The following is a 19,053-nucleotide window of genomic DNA, read 5'->3' as shown; positions in this document are numbered from 1 at the left end:
AAACTGAACTGTCTGCAAGCTAGACACAGAGGACCTACATCTGGAGTTACTGTCAGGGGTGTGATTTTGTGAGACAGGAGCTCTCTCGTGGTTATCCCATGCAAGTTTATAAGTCAGTCTAGTGATTCAACCTGCTGTGTTGCCATTCATGAGCAGCATTCCCGTGGGTGTTTTCCAGCATGCTCTAGAGAGTGTCAAAATTTTGTCTTGGCCTGCTCAATCTCCAGATCTGTCTCCAATCAAGCCCATCTGACGATGACTCCAGCTTTATCCACAAACAACATTAACTGTCCCAGTATTGACCAACTGAATGCAACAGGGATGGAACTCCATCCCACAAACTGACATCCAGCACCTATACAACACAATGCATGCACGTTCGCATGCTTGCATTCTACATTCTGGCAGTTATACCATTTATTAATATACCAGCATTTCATGTGTGCAATGGTTATGTCGCACTTACATTAACCATTGATGTTGCAGTGTGAATGACTTAAATATGTTGGCTACAACAGACAAATGTATTCCTGAAATGTCATTGTTTTACATTAATTATTTTTTAGCCTTCAATTTAGACTGAATGAGATAAAGGTTGGTCTGTTAATTTTTAGACTAAAAACATGTGGTTTTTGTACTATCTGAAGTCCACTGCCTTCATTAATTACAATAATTTCTTTTACAGTGCACTTGCAACAGCTGCACAACCAGCCAAGAAGAGTGATGCCTCTAAACCAAGAGAAAGCTCTCAACCCAAGGAAAGTCAGTCATTTACCATGAATTTATTCCGTGGACTCGCAGAAACAGCACAAGTTTTTCCATACCCAGAGGTGTTAAATGCAGAACAGAGGGATTCTTTAAGTATGTTGGTGGATCCAACAGAAAAGTTTTTTCAGGTATGTGAGAATGCTTGCAAATACACTAAGGCCAAATGTCTCCTAACAATTCACTGGATACATTGTGTGTGATGTTGGGCGGTGTAATCGCATAATTATGGAAATACAGCATAATTGTGGAAGTGTAGCATCCCGTCAATAATTTCACAGGAATTATGTGTATTCAGCTGCACTATCAGTAATGTTATTGTGAAGTGGTAAGCTAGGAAAGCACTGAACCAAAAAATCACTCTGATAGATGTAAGAGTTAACTCATGGGTACTGTCAAACTCTTAAGACAGGTGAACCAGCAGTTGGTTGTTACTTTTTATTTTTTGCAGACATCAGTTTTAGCATAGGTTTAGAAGTCAGTGACATATGATACATCAAAGGGCAACTTGAAATGCCCAATACAAACTGGTTGAAGCTTCATCTGGTACTGCTTCATTTATGGCAGTAGCATATTTAGATTTTCTCTATCATTTGTCGGAAGATATTAGATGCATTCAATCATGAATGATTTCCCTAAGGCAAATTTTGGAATGGTTCCTTTTTAAAAGACACAGCTGATTTCCTTCTACAATCCAAATTTGTGCTTCATCTGTAATGACATCATCCGCAATTGGATATTAAATTCTTAAATTTGGTTGGTTGGTGGATATGGGAGGAGGGAACCAAACAGCGAGCTCATCAGTCCCATTGGATTAGGGGAAGGATGGGGAAGAAAGAAGTTGGCCATGCCCTTTCAAAGGAACCATCTTAGCATTTGCCTGAAGCAATTCAGGAAAATAATGAGAAACCTAAATCAGGGTGGGTGGACGTAGTTTTGAACTGTTGTCCTCCCAAGTGCAAGTCCAGTGTGCTAACCACTGTGACACCTCTTTTGGTCTTAAGTTTTCTTTTTTGTCTATCATGGGCGTGTTGTTGGCTACTGGTGCTTACAGAACCAGCCCCTTATTCAGTGTCTCATTTTTTATTGGAGCATGGAGGGAAAAACTGAACACTGAATTGTTTTGTTACTCTAATATTTTTATGTAAGTTATAGTTAACAGCAGATTTTCTTTATTGAAGTGATATTTTATTTTCGTCTCATTCATTATTTATATAAATTGCAGGAAGTGAATGACCCTGCCAAGAATGACTCGTTGGAACGTGTTGAAGACAACACTTTAACTGGCCTCTGGGATCTAGGATGTTTTGGGCTCCAAGTTCCTACTGAACTTGGTGGTCTGGGACTTACAAATACTCAATACGCTCGACTAGTCGAAATTGTTGGTGCTCATGATCTCGCTGTTGGCATTACATTGGGTGCGCATCAGTCTATTGGTTTTAAGGTAAGTCTCAAATTTATGGTTTATGTTACCAAAAGCCAACAGAAAACAGGAATCATTTCTTCACTTTTTGTACAACCATTAACATATTAGAAAATGTATGTACATGCTTCAAATTCTTGTTTTTAAGTAATTAGTAATTATGTGATGAGTGATAATTTGAGGAATGGTGTAAGCATTCTCAGTAATGGGTAAACATATTCATATGGAAGTAAACATATTGAAGTAAACATATTCATATGGACATTGATTCATTATGCAAATATGCAGGCTCAACATTGCCTTCATGTCTACTATTACTTCACCATCATGCTTCACAAACTGTGCAGATGTTAGTTGAAACTCATTTGGCTACCACGAGAATAATACACAAAGCCTTTTAACTTTTGTGAAAAACCTTTTTTACAGGACCTGCTCCAGAACCTCAAGAAATTTTGTCCATATGTTTAAAAAAGAAAGTAAAAATCAGTGTCCAGACGCTTGTAGATCAAAAAGAAATCAAAATATAAAACAGCAAATCAAAATTAAATTCTTCATGTAAGAAAAAGTATATTGCCACCATTCAACAGCCATAAGTGTACAACTGCTAAGGTGATGTAGCAATCAGTATGAATGATGGAAAGAAGCAGCTTAAATTTCTGAAACTCATTAAGTCCCCAGAGCCTGATGGAGTTCTTTTAAAGTTCTGTACATAATATATGAGTGAACTAACTCTGCTGTTGAACTTGAGGTACTGCTGATCCCTTGAGTTATATTCCCCATGACTTTAAAAGAGCACAGGCCTCACTCATATACAAAAAAAGGAAGTAGAACTGATTCACAGGCCTACCATCCTATGTCACTCACATCTGTTTGGAGCAGAATACTAAAACATATTCTTAGTTCAAACATTATAACCCATCTGGAACAAAATAAGCTTTTCTGTGGAAATCAGCATGGGCTCTGAATTTGACACCATGTAAAACTCAACTTGGGCACTTCAAACATGATATCCTCGGTGTTATTGGTTTAGCAAACCTGGTGTTTGTAGAGATTTCAAAAGGTTTTGATTCAGTACAACATGATGCCTTTTAAAGATATTATATTCTAATGTGTATCTAATTAGGATTGCAATGGATCAAAAATTTTAAGACATTCAGTCTGTTACCCTACAAGGAGAGTCCTGCATGAACAGTGAAGTAGTTCCCTTAGTGAATGTAATAGGACAGTTGGTGTTGCTGTTACATGTGGTTGACTAAGTGGTCATTTCTGCAATAGTAATGAAGTAAAACAAAGCAGTTAGCACATTAATTAAGTTATGGTCAACTATAATATTCAATAACAGTATAAACACACAAACTAGTGGCAACAAGAGTTGTCATGCTCTTCACTCCTAAAGCTCAGGATGAGAGTTCATCTGCATCAGAAATGGATATTTTCCATTATGGTCTTCACCATTATCCTGGCATCATTTGTCCATATGTTTTGTAGCCCAAATCTCAAAATTGCATTGTTTGAAATGCTAATCTTTCAGTGGTGAGATGGTCTTGTGTTATCAGACATGATTTTGTCAGTTTCTTCTCTGCTCTGAAGATTTCAGATCTTTCCCTGCACAACACACACTTCACTGTCATTGGACTATGTTTTATAGATCTTGGGATCCTAAGTCCTACTCTACGACTTCTGTCAATAACATCCAGTGTCACCTACAATTCTAGCTCCACTCAGCTACTGTCTGGAATCCTGAACTGTCGGAGATTATTCTGTCTCTGATATTGGTAAAGTTCAACAGATGGAAAATCCAGGATGGACTGTAACAATATTGTGAAAAGGATATAGTGGAGATGCTGAGTCACAGAGAGGCACAACAAAAAGTTCAAGTTTGTCAGGTTTCAGGACCAATTTCTGTTCGAGTAATTGTGCCCTATCCTCAGTTTCTTTAAATGGTTTGTTCAGAGCACAGATCTCACTTACATTCACCTCCAAAGATTACTGTATTCTGTCCATTACTGCTGCAGTGATAGCATCTGTGGTGGTCTGGACAAGAAGCCAAAGTGTGTCCTGAGCTTGCAGAGTGGCATTAACCTCAGCCTTGACAAGTGTGGTGATGTCAGTGATGCCAAGCAATGTGGCTGCAGCTACCTGTGTTGGCTTGACCCCAGCATTCTCAGTGGCATGGCCTTTGGTAGTGCTGTGTGTTAGATGGTTTTTCATTTTGAAAGCAGAATCATGTAACATATACTCAAAATGAGTTGTTAATGTGACACTAGACCCTTGTCACATGAATCTTGAATATACAGAGCAGTCTAACTGCTTGATTACTCCTCGAAATTTCAGGTAAACTTGTGAGCCAAATTGGCACACGTCACTCACTCACTGCCACCTTGCAACTACTTTAAGTTTTAGTTGAACCCTTCTGCTAGTGCTCTGTTGTCAAGATTTTTGTGAAGTATAGTGACAGTGGAGCAATGTTTCAGGATGGCTACTGGTGTAGAGGTGTTATAATCGCCCTTTCCATTTAGTTAGTTGTTAGTGTTTGTTTTACTGAATATAAAAGGCCAAAGAAAGAAAGGGTAATTAAAGTGGATATGAATGACAAAAATCAGCAAAGCCTGTGTTGTATGCCTGTCTTTAACATGATGATACTTGACCGTGGGAAGATAATTAATCACTTATGTGCATCAAATTTAACTCTACAATAAAATGATGCTCATAAATTGGCATCAGACTGTTATCATGCAACTGAATGAAGATACGTTCATTTTCTGGAAAGTGTTGTGAGCACGCAAGCCTGCAACAATGGCAGCTGATCCATTGCATTGTTGCAGTATGTTTACCAACAATGAAAATTTGCCAAAAAACATTGAAAATTATCAGATGAGGACAATGAGTAAATTAAATAACACAAATGAATAAAATAAATATTCATATTAGTATAATTCAGCTTATTTAAAATAATATTGTGAGACACCACCTTTTATTCCATCTGTTCACAAAGACAGCTATGAAGGAAGAGAATGCAAGACAGTAATTAGATGCTAGCTTTTGTCCTAAAAACAAATTAAGTGAAAAAAAATCATAGGACGTATCTCTGAGTTCGGGAAGTTGTTATGATGATGATGATGATGATGATGATGATGATGATAAATTGTGGGCATACAGTGTCCTATTGAATTTCTCTCTGCAGTATAGTTTGAACACACTGATATCCACTGATGTTTGCAATAGGTTTTGTAGTGGATGTTAGTATGGTTAACTAGTTTCCAAAAAAGTGAAAAGGATGTCTACAAAATACCATGTTTTTTGTGTGCACCTAGCCTTCAAATCTTATATGGTGAAGAACCTTTCCAGTTATACATTCAGATCATCAGATAGTGACCAGGGAACTGAGTGCTCTTCTTAATGTAATCAATCAGGGAAAAATACTAAGACACAAAAGATTACCATGGTGTTCTGCTACTTAGGTCATACTGATGCTTGCCAAGGATCAGAAAAACCACTGAATACGTAAGTTGAATGTCTATGAGGCCAAGCCAGTCATTTAAACAATGTAAGAAAAGATAGATTGCTACTTACCATAAAGAAGGCATGTCAAGTTGCAGACAGGTGTGATTAAAAGACCCTCACATGCTGCTTTCAGCCATACCCTTAATCAGTAAGGCGTGGACACACACACACACACACACACACACACACACACACACACACACACACACAGCAATCTGGAGGGGGTGGGGAAGGGGGAGGAATGGTAGTGTGTGGGTGGGGAGAGAGATGAACGCCGTCTGGTGGAATGTGCAGAGACTAGACTGCCAACTCCCCCCAGGGGGCCCACAATTCTTTTGTGGGTACGTGTGTGGTGCGCACAGGGCCCTGAGCTATTGCAGTCTCTTTTCCTTTCCTTTGAAGGCTGCATTACCGTCCCTGTTCCTCTCCCTCCCTATCCTTGCTCCTTTGTCCTTGCCCCATCTTTTCCCTCTTAGTGGTCTTCTTTATGTCGACCTGGCTATCCTCCTGGATTTGTTTTGGTCTGTGCTATTGTTTAGTTGGCTGTTTCCATGTCCTTTTCGGCGTTTTTGGTCCCCTTGGGGTTTGACCTCCATTTCCAAAATTTTCCGTGCAGTGTGAGCCATTTGCGGATGAACTCCCTACCTAGCTTCCATGGTTCAGGTTCCCCTCCCCTCCCCTTTCCCTTTGCACCCTGGCCCCCCTCCTGCCAGATCACCAGCACCGTAGCCAGTCCACGTGTTAGGGCTGTTAATTACCTACTTGGCTGAGCCCCCTGAAACCATAGGGATCACACTACTGGTACCGGAGATGTTAACACCGCGTGTATGCCCAGGAGTCGATGCTCATCGTTTTGGGGCACCAGAACTTCCAGCAATGGCCGCCATGCCAGATGGCCCTTGCTGTGGCTGGGTGGCGCCCTTGGGGCGAGCCCCTGATCAGAGTGGGCGGTACTAGGGAGGATGCCTTGCGCATGAAGCAACAAAAGCATCACCATCCTGGCCATTCTGTTGCCGTCTCTAAGAGTGATAGCAGACGTGACACTACTTCTTCTGATCCTTCAGCCTTCCCCTCCCTGGCCACCTCCTGGGAGGAGAGGCAAGCTCGCCGGCTTGGGTTGAAACCTTTCCCTCGGTACCTGGTTTGTACCAGGACAGATAGCGGTAGTTTTGCCACAACCAAGCCTTTGTTTTTCATGGAGACGATTGAAGATAAGTATGGCGAAGTTGAATTGATGAGTAAAATGCGGTCTGGTGCTTTGCTCATCAAGACATCTTCCGCTGCCCAATCTGATGCCCTGTGTGATTCTGACCATCTCGATGACTTCCCAGTCACCATCATGCCCCACCAATGTTTGAACTCAGTACAGGGCATTATTTTCCACTGAGATCTTCTTCTGCAAACTGACGAGGAGCTCTGTGCTAACCTCGAGTGGTGAGGGGTTCGTTTTATCCGCCGTGTGCAGCGAGGCCCTCCAAACAATCGCATCGCTACGGGCGCCTTTATCCTAGCCTTCGAGGGGGGTGTCCTCCCAGAGAAGGTCAAGGTAATGGTGTATTGGTGTGATGTAAAACCTTATATTCCACCACCAATGAGATGTTTTAAATGCTTAAAGTTTGGACACGTCTTCCCGCTGCACCACTGATCCCTCTGTGGTGACTGTGGATGCCCCCTCCATGAGGGGAGTGCCTGTGCTCCCCTGCCAATGTGTGTAAACTGTAATGGACAACATTCTCCATGCTCACCTACATGCCCAGTGATTGTGAAAGAAAGGAGGATTCAAGAGTACAAAACCTTAGATCGGCTCACCTACACTGAGGCTCGTCAAAAATATGACCGGCTCTATCCTGTGTCTATGACCTCCACTTTTGCTTCAATTACATCCATTCCCCCTCCTACCCCCTCCTCTTCCCAGCCCCACCCCAATCGCCCTTTGCCTTCAGCCTCCTCCTCCTCCTCCCCCCTCTCCCCCTCCCCCACAGTACTCATACCCACCACTTCGGGTGCTGCTCCCCCTTCCCCACCGAAGAAGTGCTCCTTTCCTTCGGCGGCTGCCGGTACTGGAGCTCCCTCCCGGGACTCCTCTCCCCGGCACACCCCTGAAAGGCGATCTACTGCTCCACATCGGCAGCGTGATCCATGGCCGGTGGGCACCAAGATTGCCCGGTGTAATTCCGTGCCTGCCCTAGTCTGCCTTTCTCTTCCTTACCAAGAAAAGAAGCAGAAACGCAGGAACAAGGGCAAGGCCCCTCTGGTACCCTCTGAGTTGCAGCCTTCCCCTCCTACAGTCAGTGAACCAACATTGTCTGACCCCACCTATATGGACATTACCCCATCCTTATCGGTGACGGATAGCATCTCGGTGGCATGAGCGACTCCAGTCCACTCCCTTCCACTTTGGACTCTGGCTTGAGAATCCTCCAGTGGAATTGTAATGGATATTTGCGTCACATTCCAGAGTTGCAGCCCTTTCTTTCCTTTTACTCTGCCACTTGTATTGCGCTACAGGAGACGCATTTTGTCAATTCTTCATGGGTTCCAAGCTTCCTGTCACAACCGAATTGGCCCTTGTGGGCTTCTGGTGGTGTTTGCACCTTGGTCCGCAAGGACATTGTTAGTAAATGGGTTGCCCTCCATACCATTCTGGAAGCCATTGCTGTCAGGGTTCATCTGGCCACTCCAATCACAATCTGTAATCTTTACCTTCCACCTGACTGGCCGCCCACATCCCATGCCCTCACCATCCTTCTTCAACAACTCCCTTCTCCCTTCCTGTTATTAGGGGACTTTAATGCCCACAAGCCTCTTTGGGGTAGTCGTATGACTACTGCCCTGGGCAGGACAATTGAAGCTGTTCTGGCAGGGCTTCACCTCTGTTTACTAAACAGAGGCGCTCCCACACACTTTAGTGTGGCGCATGGCACTTTCTCAACCATTGATCTCTCCATCTGCAGTTCTGGCCTTCTTCCCTCCATTCAGTGGGGTGTCCACGATGACTTACGTGACAGCGACTGTTATCAGATTGTTTTGACCTTCCTTCAGTGTCTCTCGCTCTGTCACGCTCCCAGGTGGGCCATATCTAAGGCTGATTGGGGTGCCTTCTTCTCTGCTCCCATCCCCCTTCTATTGCCACATGACAATGTTGATGAATCTACTCAGACCTTGACTGCCTCCATCCTTTCAGCAGCTGTTTCAGCAATCCATTCTTCTTCAGGTTCCCCCTGCAGGAAGATGGTCTCTTGGTGGACTCCGGAAATTGCTGCAGCCATAAAAGACTGCTGCCGTGCTCTTCAACACTTCAAGTGGCACCCTTCTACTGCTCTTCTTCTGGTCTTTAAATGACTCTGCGCCTGGGCCCACTACCTAATCAAATTTCAGAAATGGATTTGCTTGGAACGATATGTAGCTGCCATAGGACCCCACACCCCCACTTCACAAGTCTGGGTGAAACTCTGGTGAATTTTTGGCCACCACCCTCCCACCAGGGTTTCAGGAATTTCTGTGCATTGTGTTGTCCGTACCAATGTGGACTTTGTGGCAGAAAATTTCGCTCAACACTTTGCTCAAGCTTCGGGATCAGCTCAGTATCTGCCCACATTCCTTCTCCTGAAAGAGCATTCAGAACGACTGCCTTTGTCTTTTGTTTCTCACTGCTGAGAACCATATAATGCCCCATTTAGCCAGTGGGAATTTGCCAGCGTCTTCGCCCTTTGTCCTGACACAGCTCCTGGACCGGATCGGATACATAACGAAATGCTCCAACACTTATCGGTGGCTGGCCACCATCGTATATTGACCCTCTTCAACCGTCTATAGGGTGAGGGAGTATTTCCTACCCAGTGGCAGGAAAGCATTGTTGTTCGGGTGTTGAAGCCAGGGAAGCCGCCTCTTCAGTTGGATAGCTACCATCCAATTAGCCTTACTAACACCCTTTGCGAGCTCCTTGAATGCATGGTGAGTCTGCGGCTGTTTTGGATCCATTAATCCCGCAACCTTTTGTCATCGACTCAAAGTGGTTTTCGCTGTGGCTGCTCTATGGTGGATAACTTGGTCCACCTGGAGTCTGCTATCCGGTCAGCTTTTGCCCATTGACAACACCTCCTTCCAGTATTCTTTGATCTACATAAAGCCTATGACACTACCTGGCACCACCACATCCTCACCACCCTTCACAAATGGGGCCTTTGTGGTGCTCTGCCCGTTTTTATCCGTAACTTTCTTTCTTGTCACTATTTTCGGGTCCAAGTTGGCTCCTCCTACAGCTCTCCCCATTGGCAAGAAAATGGGGTTCCACAGGGTTCCATGCTGAGCATCCCTCTCTTTCTCATAGCCATTAATGGTCTGGTGACAGCTGTTGAGCCAACAGTGTCCCCCTCTCTGTATGCTGACGATTTTTGTATCTACCTCGCCTCCTCTGTAATGGGCACTGCAGAACACCATCTACAGGGGGCTGTCAGGCCCACTCATGGGCTCTCTCCCATGGCTTTCAGTTTTCGGCAACCAAGACTTGTGTCATGCATTTCTGCTGTCACCATACAGGCCATCCCCATCCGGAACAGTTCCTCGATCACCAGTCCCTCGAGGTGGTGGACAGCCATCACTTCTTGGGTCTGGTCTTTGATGCCTGGTTGACATGGCTCCCTCACCTTTGCCAGCTGAAGAGGACATGCTGGTCCCATCTCAGTGTCCTTAGGTACCTGTGCAATACCACCTGGGGTGCAGACCACTCTGTTCTCCTGTGATTGTATCAAGCGTCAGTCCAGTCTTGTTTAGACTATGGTAGTCCTGTCTAAGGTTCTGTGTCACCTTCGACACTGCATATACTAGAACCCATTCACCACTGTGGGGTCAGACTTGCAACTGGTGCCTTCCGGACTAGCTCCGTACTTAGCCTTCTTGCAGTGGCGGGGATTCCACCACTGCGAGTTTTGCGCCAGCAAGGGATTCCACCACTGTGAGTTTTGCACCAGCAACAGCTGATATCTTATGCGTTCCGCATTCGCTGCACTCCAAAGCACCCTAATTATGGTCTCCTTTATCCAGACAAGGAGATCACCCTGCTGCAGCAGCGGCCACGATGTGGGCTTACCATGGCTGTCCGCATTCAGTTGCTCTTTTCTGATCTACAGCAATTGCCTTTACCACCTCCCTTCTCCACTCACGCATGTACCCCTCCATGGTGCGTCTCTCGGCTGCAACTCTGTCTTGATCTCGCAATCAATTCAAAGGATTCTGCCCCTCCAATGGCTCTTCGCCACCAGTTCTCCTGTCTCCTCAGTTCCTTTCAGGGTTGAGAAATGATCTATACTGATGGCTCCATGGTTGCTGGCCACACTGGTTTTGCTTACACCTATGCGCGATGCACGGAACTTCATTCCTTGCCAGGTGGCTGTAGTGTTTTTACTGCAGCGTTGGTAGCTATCTTTCGCACACTGGATCATCTCAGCTCCTGCTCAGGACTATCCTTCACTATCTGTAGTGACTCATTGAGCGGTTTGTACACTATCGGCCAGTGCTTCTCTTGCCACCCGTTGGTCATCGCTATCCAGGACTCCCTTTCTCTCCTCGCTCAATGTGGATGCTCGGTGGTTTTAATTTGGACTGCAGGACATGCTGGGATTCCTGGAGATGAACTTGCCGATCGACTGGCTAAATTAGCTACTACCAGGCCATCTCTCGCTATTGACATTCGGAAATAGACCTTCGCTCAGAATTACGTCGTCAGGTTTTGGGCCTTTGGGATGCAGAATGGAGCACTCTTTCTTCGCTGAACAAGCTCAGGGTAATTAAGGGTTCTACAACTCCATGGCGGTCCTCCTTACGGGCCTCTCATAAGGCCTCTGTCATCCCCTGACGGCTCCGCATTGGCCATACTTTTTTGACTCATCGTTATCTCCTCTGTCGTGAGGACCCCCCTCTCTGTCATTGTGGATCGATGTTGACTGTGGTTCGCATCTTACTGGACTGCCGCAACTTAGCCACCCTACAATGGACTTTCAGATTTCCAGAATCGCTGCCCCCAGTGTTGGCTGATGATGCCTTCGCGGCAGATCGCGTTTTATGTTTTATTCGTGATGGGGATTCTTATCGCTTTATTTAAGGGAGGGGCCTTCCACCTTATTGGTGAGTGGAGGGAATGGCAGGCTTTCATGCTCCTCCCTTCGCCCCGACTGGATTGGCTTTAACTGGGCTTGGTGGTTCACCCTGGCCCTCTGCCTTCCCACTCCTTTCCTCATGGGGTCTGTCGTGTCCAAAGCATCTCTCTTGTCTCCTGTGCTTCTTCCTTCATGCCCCTGTCATTAGTCACTTTCTTTCCCTCACCTCGTCTTCCGTCCTTTTCCTTCCTCCCCTGTCAATAGTTTATCATTTTATGGATGTTGTAGTTCCCTCTTTTCATGTGCTATTTTATCAGTTTTAGTTAATCTCAGGTTGGAGGGACTGATGACCATGTAGTTTGGTCCCTTCTCTAACCAACCAACCAACTAGACTGCCAACTGCCACAGATTTATCCTACCCCACCAGGGGCCAGGCCATCTTTGAAAGCAGCCATGTCATTTACCAGCTCTGCTGCAATCATTGCACAGCTTTTTATATTGGTATGACTACCAATCAGCTGTCCACCAGGATGAACGGCCACCACCAAACTACCCAAGAGCAAAGTAGACCACATTGTGCCACAACATGTAGCTGAACATAACGAACTTGATTTCAATGGCTGCGTTACTACCCGAACCATCTGGATTCTTTCCTCCACCACCAGCTTTTCTGAACTGCGCAGATGGGAGTTGTCCTGACAACACATTCTCTGCTCCTGTAATTAACCTGGCTTTGACCCGTGGTAATAAGGTAACATACTGTCCCCACATCCTCCATCCAACAGTTTCCATCCCGTTGTCCTATCATCCCGTCCCCATTCTTGTCTCACACCCTGTTTATTTGCAGCCCTCTGCCAATGCATCTGTCTGTATTTCCCCAATCGTCTCCTTTTTTTCCCCACCTTCCTGCCCCACAACTTCCTGACACTGCATCTGTTGTAGTCTAGTCCCTGCACACTCCACCAGACAGAGTTTCTCCCCCCCCCCCAGCCCCCCCCACCACCACCACCACCCATACGATACCATCCCTTCCTCTGCCGCACCCCCGCCAGATTGCTGCTTGCATGTGTGTGTGTGTGTCCTCTCTTTAATGACAAAGGCTGTGGCCAAAAGCTACATGCGAGTGTCTTTTAATTGTGCCTGTCTGCAACTTGACATGTCTTCTTTAAGGTAAATAGCAATATGTCTTTCCTACATTGTGGATATTCCTACCAGGGGTTTCCAAGGTAATCATTTCTTAGCCAGCATTATCATTAGAGAGGAGATGCAACGTGACCAGTAAATGTCAACAACCACAAGGAAGTCTGTAGAATTTAGGAAGGTCAATATCTGACCCTAAAAAAGTTCTGGTCACTGCTGGAATACTGATGGGATAACCAGTGGTACCATCAAGCCTATTGAAACTAGTTTTAGAATGATTCAAGTACATGTTGGCTAAACCAAAAGTCTGAGTATGAATCAAAAACAACCACAATTAATAACAGTTACACCACTATCAAGAATATCGCAAAATTTGCCAGGGCTTCTCTGCCACATTCACCTTACAGTCTCAGTTTATTGCTGTTTGGGTCTTTCACAGATGTACAGGAGGAGGATGCAAAATTTTGTAAGATTATCTGTTCTTTTGTACAGGTATATTGTGAATAATAATTAAGTTGTTGTAGTCCTAGTATGACTATAAGCAAGTAACTGATTGTGTTCTTATTTAATTTTAGGGAATCTTGTTGTTTGGAACACCAGAACAAAAGAAAAAATATCTTCCACGAGTAACAACAGGAAAAGAATATGCTGCATTTTGCTTAACTGAGCCTTCATCAGGGAGTGATGCTGGTTCCATAAGGTGATAAGAATTTTGGAAAAAAGCAGCTACTTAACATAAAGGCCACTGTTCTCTGTCTACACTGTTCCGCTACTACTAAGCATTCATTGAAATTTACAAACATGAGACCAAATCTGTAGTAATAATAAAACAGTATAACCATCATGTCTGTCTGTTTGAACACACTAATCTCCAAAACTACTAGACGAATTTTCACAGGGACAACATATAGCCTTTATTTCACCTAAATCAGACCACCAAAAAAAAAAAAAAAAAAAAAAGAGAGAGAAAGAGAGACATTGTATAATTTGTAGGTTCAGGAGTCTGATCAGTGCAACAGTTTGGATATTCATTTTAGTGACAGGATAATACACCAAAGAACCAACAGATGGGCTGTTAGTTTTTATTTATTTATTTATTTTTTTTACCTCAGTGGCAAAGTATTTTCGGAAGTTTACGTCAGTGACAGAATTAAGCGCTGCAGTCTGATCTTTACGAATACAAACTAACATTGAATTTACTTGGCCAGGATATAAGGATGTAATGGTTCCACATAGTGTGTTTGACTTCTTGGGTAGGAAAAATGAATTTACTGAAAAAATGATCCCATAAGGGTACTGTTTTTATTTATTGAGTTATAGACTCCTAAAAAGTTTACAAAGATCCTTCTTTACCTTCCATTGTGAAGAACGCGTATATAGCAAGTATTCTAATAAATTATAGGAGAAAGACCTAATATGGAACACTTTGTCATTTTTCAGTATCTGGAGATTTTTGTTTTTCTAGCTGATATGTACAAGCTTAAATCTCTTTTATCCCCAAGTAAACTGAAATGAGGTAGTTCTTGCCTTTGCAATAAATAAATAAATAAATAATGTTTTCAGTGAATTTAAAATAAATGTAAAATATTAATCACCCTCCTGCCATTGAAAGTTTGCAGTCTGTATCAGTAAAAAACCTATGTCCAACATTCAATGTCAGTAGGAAGCTTTTATGTTAAATGTCATACAAGATGTTATTCTCATAAAATAATTATTTACTAAGATGGTATCTGTTCTTTTGGACATGTCCAAAAGAACAGATACCATCGGTGACCAAGCAGCTCGTTAGATTGAAATTACAATGAAATGAACAACCTTAGCTGCTTACAGGCATTGACATACGTCAACGGGGACAGATGAAAATGTGTGCCCCGACCAGGACTCGAACCCGGAATCTCCTGCTTAAATGGCAGACGCTCTATCCATCTGAGCCACCGAGGACACAGCTGCTTGACCATCTTCTTCTTCTGTGCGAATGCACAAACAGTGCCCGAACTCTTACGGGAATCGGCAATGCGCCACAAGTAATGAGTATTATGGGTGGGGGCACTAAGAATGTAGTGCGGGACAATACGTTGAGAATGTGGGTTCCACGGGAGGCATGCCAGAGATAAATCCCTGCAGTCGCGCTATCCTCTGTGTCCTCGGTGGCTCAGATGGATAAAGCGTCTGCCATGTAAGCAGGAGATCCCGGGTTCGAGTCCTGGTCAGGGCACACAGTTTCATCTGTCCCCGTTGACGTATGTCAATGCCTGTAAGCAGTTAAGGTTGTTCATTTCATTGTAATTTCAAAATAATTATTGTTTATCCTTAGGGGGGAATGTGAAGCATGTGTAATGTGCAAATCCAAAATGATAGAAAAATAAACATGTAGTGCTTGCAAATTGTTTTTTGCTATGAAATACCATAACTAAAACCTCAGTTGTCAGTTCTTAATCTAGCTTAGTTTTTTGCATTTTCAATGGACCATAATTGTGACTTCTCATTATGATGCGGAATGAGTCAGATTTCGATTATAATACACTTCCTCACTAGGGAAGTGCATGATCTTCAACATTCAGAACCTCACAAAAGTGTGCGAGAATGTAATCACTCATTTAAAAAACAGTGCTGCAAGTCATTTCTATGCATCTTACCATGTGAATGATCACCAATTTTATATCTAACAGGGGAGCTTTGGTAACTCAAACAAATGAAATATTGATGTGATGTCAAAAACATATGCATTTCAATGCTGTGACTTACTGCTATATTTCCTTTTGCTTAAAATAATGATGCAATCCAAACAACCACCTTTTACACTGACCTGATATTGTTGAACAGCTATTCAGTCTTTATCATAAGTAAAGTCACACAATCATTATTTCATCATCAGACATCACTCTGTACTATACAATAAACTTTCTGCACTGACTTATCATCATTTGAAAATGTATTTAGTGGGGTGTTTGATGTTGCACTCTCTGAATGCAAATGTGATGTTAAATCTGAAACAATGGCTTTCGTCGATGAGCATGTTGTTCTCTTCCATTTTGCCTTGTCCATTTCATTGAAATCCCACATTTGCACTCTGAAGACAAAATAGCTGTGCAACACTATCAGGCCAGAAGAAAAAACTGGTTGTCCAGATGATGTAATTATTGTTGTTGTTGTTGTTGTGGTCTTCAGTCCTGAGACTGGTTTGATGCAGCTCTCCGTGCTACTCTATCCTGTGCAAGCCTCTTCATCTCCCAGTACCTACCGCAACCTACATCCTTCTGAATCTGCTTAGTGTATTCATCTCTTGGTCTGCCTCTACGATTTTTACCCTCCATGCTGCCCTCCAATACTAAATTGGTGATCTCTTGATGCCTCAGAACATGTCCTACCAACCGATCCCTTCTTCTAGTCAAGTTGTGCCACAAACTTCTCTTCTCCCCAATCCTGTTCAATACTTCCTCATTAATTATGTGATCTACCCACCTAATCTTCAGCATTCTTCTGTAGCACCACATTTCAAAAGCTTCTATTCTCTTCTTGTCCAAACTATTTATCGTCCATGTTTCACTTCCATACATGGCTACACTCCATACAAATACTTTCAGAAACGACTTCCTGACACCTAAATCTATACTCGATGTTAACAAATTTCTCTTCTTCAGAAATGCTTTCCTTTCCATTGCCAGTCTACATTTTATATCCTCTCTACTTCGACCATCATCAGTTATTTTGATCCCCAAATAGCAAAACTCCTTTACTACTTTAAGTGTCTCATTTCCTAATCTAATTCCATCAGCATCACCCGACTTAATTCGACTACATTCCATTATCCTCGTTTTGCTTTTGTTGATGTTCATCTTATACCCTCCTTTCAAGACACTATCCATTCCGTTCAACTGCTCTTCCAAGTCCTTTGCTGTCTCTGACAGAATTACAATGTCATCGGCGAACCTCAAAGTTTTTATTTCTTCTCCATGGATTTTAATACCTACTCAGAATTTTTCTTTTGTTTCCTTCAATGCTTGCTCAATATACAGATTGAATAACATCGGGGATAGGCTACAGCCCTGTCTCACTCCCTTCCAAACCACTGCTTCCCTTTCATGCCCCTCGACTCTTATAACTGCTATCTGGTTCTGTACAAATTGTAAATAGCCTTTCAGTCCCTGTATTTTACCCCTACCACCTTCAGAATTTGAAAGAGAGTATTCCAGTCAACATTTTCAAAAGCTTTCTCTAAGTCTACAAATGCTAGAAACGTAGTTTTGCCCTTCCTTAATCTAGCTTCTAAGATGAGTCGTAGGGTCAGTATTGCCTCACGTGTTCCAACATTCCTACGGAATCCAAACTGATCTTCCCCGAGGTCGGCTTCTACTAGTTTTTCCATTCTTCTGTAAAGAATTCGCGTTAGTATTTTGCAGGTGTGACTTATGAAACTGATAGTTCGGTAATTTTCACATCTGTCAACACCTGCTTTCTTTGGGATTGGAATTATTATATTCTTCTTGAAGTCTGAAGGTATTTCACCTGTTTCATACATCTTGCTCACCAGATGGTAGAGTTTTGTCAGGACTGGCTCTCCCAAGATTGTCAGTAGTTCCAATGGAATGTTGTCTACTCCGGGGGCCTTGTTTCGACTCGGGTCTTTCAGTGCTCTGTCAAACTCTTCACGCAGTATCGTGTCTCCCATTTCATATTCATCTACATCCTCTTCCATTTCCATAATATTGTCCTCAAGTACATCGCCCTTGTATAGACATTCTATATACTCCTTCCACCTTTCTGCTTTCCCTTCTTTGCTTAGAACTGGGTTTCCATCTGAGCTCTTGATGTTCATGCAAGTGGTTCTCTTATCTCTGAAGGTCTCTATAATTTTCCTGTAGGCAGTATCTATCTTACCCCTAGTGAGATAAGCCTCTACATCCTTATATTTGTAATTAATTATACATAGCAGTAAGGCTTGCCATTGAAAAGTGTTCCCCTGCCCCTCATTCTATCACATCAGCATGCTGTTCCTTCGTGTTACCAAAGTTCCTCTAGAGTAGATGATCATTCAACTGTCTATTGTTGTAAGGTATGCAATTTTGCTTTTGAATGGCTCATACCACCATTTTTGGGATGAGTGATTTTTATTCTGCGCACATTTTCATGCTGTTGTGAGCATTTGAGACCATGCATTTCCCTTGTAAGTGAAAAATATGGGAAAATGATGTCCATTTACACTTATAGTAACTATGTTCAGTTAAGCAGAGATGAAAATCTCCCTTTCTCATCTCTCTATTTTAATAATCTGTCTGTGTGACAGAGCTGATCCCAATGCTCCCTGTACTCACCTCTGATGGGGGCAAAGGAAATTTGGACATAAAGTGCCAAGTTGCAAAATGAACTCAACTTTCATACCACTTTATGCGAATCATGACTTTTAGTGATTTGCTCCCTTCAAATACTTTGTAGTTTAATAGTTATGTATCAGAATGCAAATCCCAGCTGGTCCTAAGATTTTTTGTCAGTTACTACTATTTTTATATGGTCACTGCTTTCCTCTTTGGCATAACAATAAAAATCAAAACCATCATCATAAGAAACTTCCAACATTCTCATCAGTGTTTGCTAACAATATAAATTCACATAAGAACAAGCAATGCAATTCAAATGCTACTGAAGACTAAAAAAAATTAACTTTTTACTGCCAATTCTTATAAACTTCATCTACTTTTGTGTTTAGAAAATGATTCACTGAGATACAAAATAATGAAATTCAACTTTTCTAGATTTTTATTTTTTCCCAAAAATTTGATAATCCATATTTTGAGAAATGTGACACTGTCATTATTTGTTCTTTCAATCACCAACAGGTAGGAAATTTTTGGTGTAGTAAACCTGACCAAAGCAAAGCTGAATTAGTAGTGTGTGTGTAATACAAGTGCACTTGGAATGCTAGAAGTGCAATATATCAAAGACTTACATTAAATGTGGCAACAGGCTGTATTGTAAACAGTAAATGACTGGCTAGCATGAATTGTCTGATTAAATTATTTTAAGATGGTATTTGCTTGTTCGGTGTGATTAGTTGGCACAATAAAGTTATTACATATACGAACAGGCTAGTATGATATGACAATTTAATCAAGTTGTAGTGTTGTAGAG

The 19,053-nt window shown here is 42.7% G+C and overlaps 1 protein-coding gene across 1 annotated transcript in view; it reads left to right on the top strand.

The window, feature by feature from the left end:
* The window catches only part of LOC126263530 (very long-chain specific acyl-CoA dehydrogenase, mitochondrial), a 104,132-nt gene that overhangs the window by 16,796 nt on the left and 68,283 nt on the right, over nucleotides 1-19,053 (top strand). Inside the window, exons 2-4 of the mRNA XM_049960627.1 lie at nucleotides 686-896; nucleotides 1,991-2,209; nucleotides 13,503-13,627. Of these exons, the coding sequence (XP_049816584.1) occupies nucleotides 686-896; nucleotides 1,991-2,209; nucleotides 13,503-13,627 (555 nt within the window). The remainder of the gene's footprint in view (nucleotides 1-685; nucleotides 897-1,990; nucleotides 2,210-13,502; nucleotides 13,628-19,053) is intronic.

Source organism: Schistocerca nitens, chromosome 1 (assembly GCF_023898315.1).
Source record: "Schistocerca nitens isolate TAMUIC-IGC-003100 chromosome 1, iqSchNite1.1, whole genome shotgun sequence".
Lineage (NCBI taxonomy): Eukaryota > Metazoa > Arthropoda > Insecta > Orthoptera > Acrididae > Schistocerca > Schistocerca nitens.
This window is presented reverse-complemented; position numbering and strand designations above follow the sequence as displayed.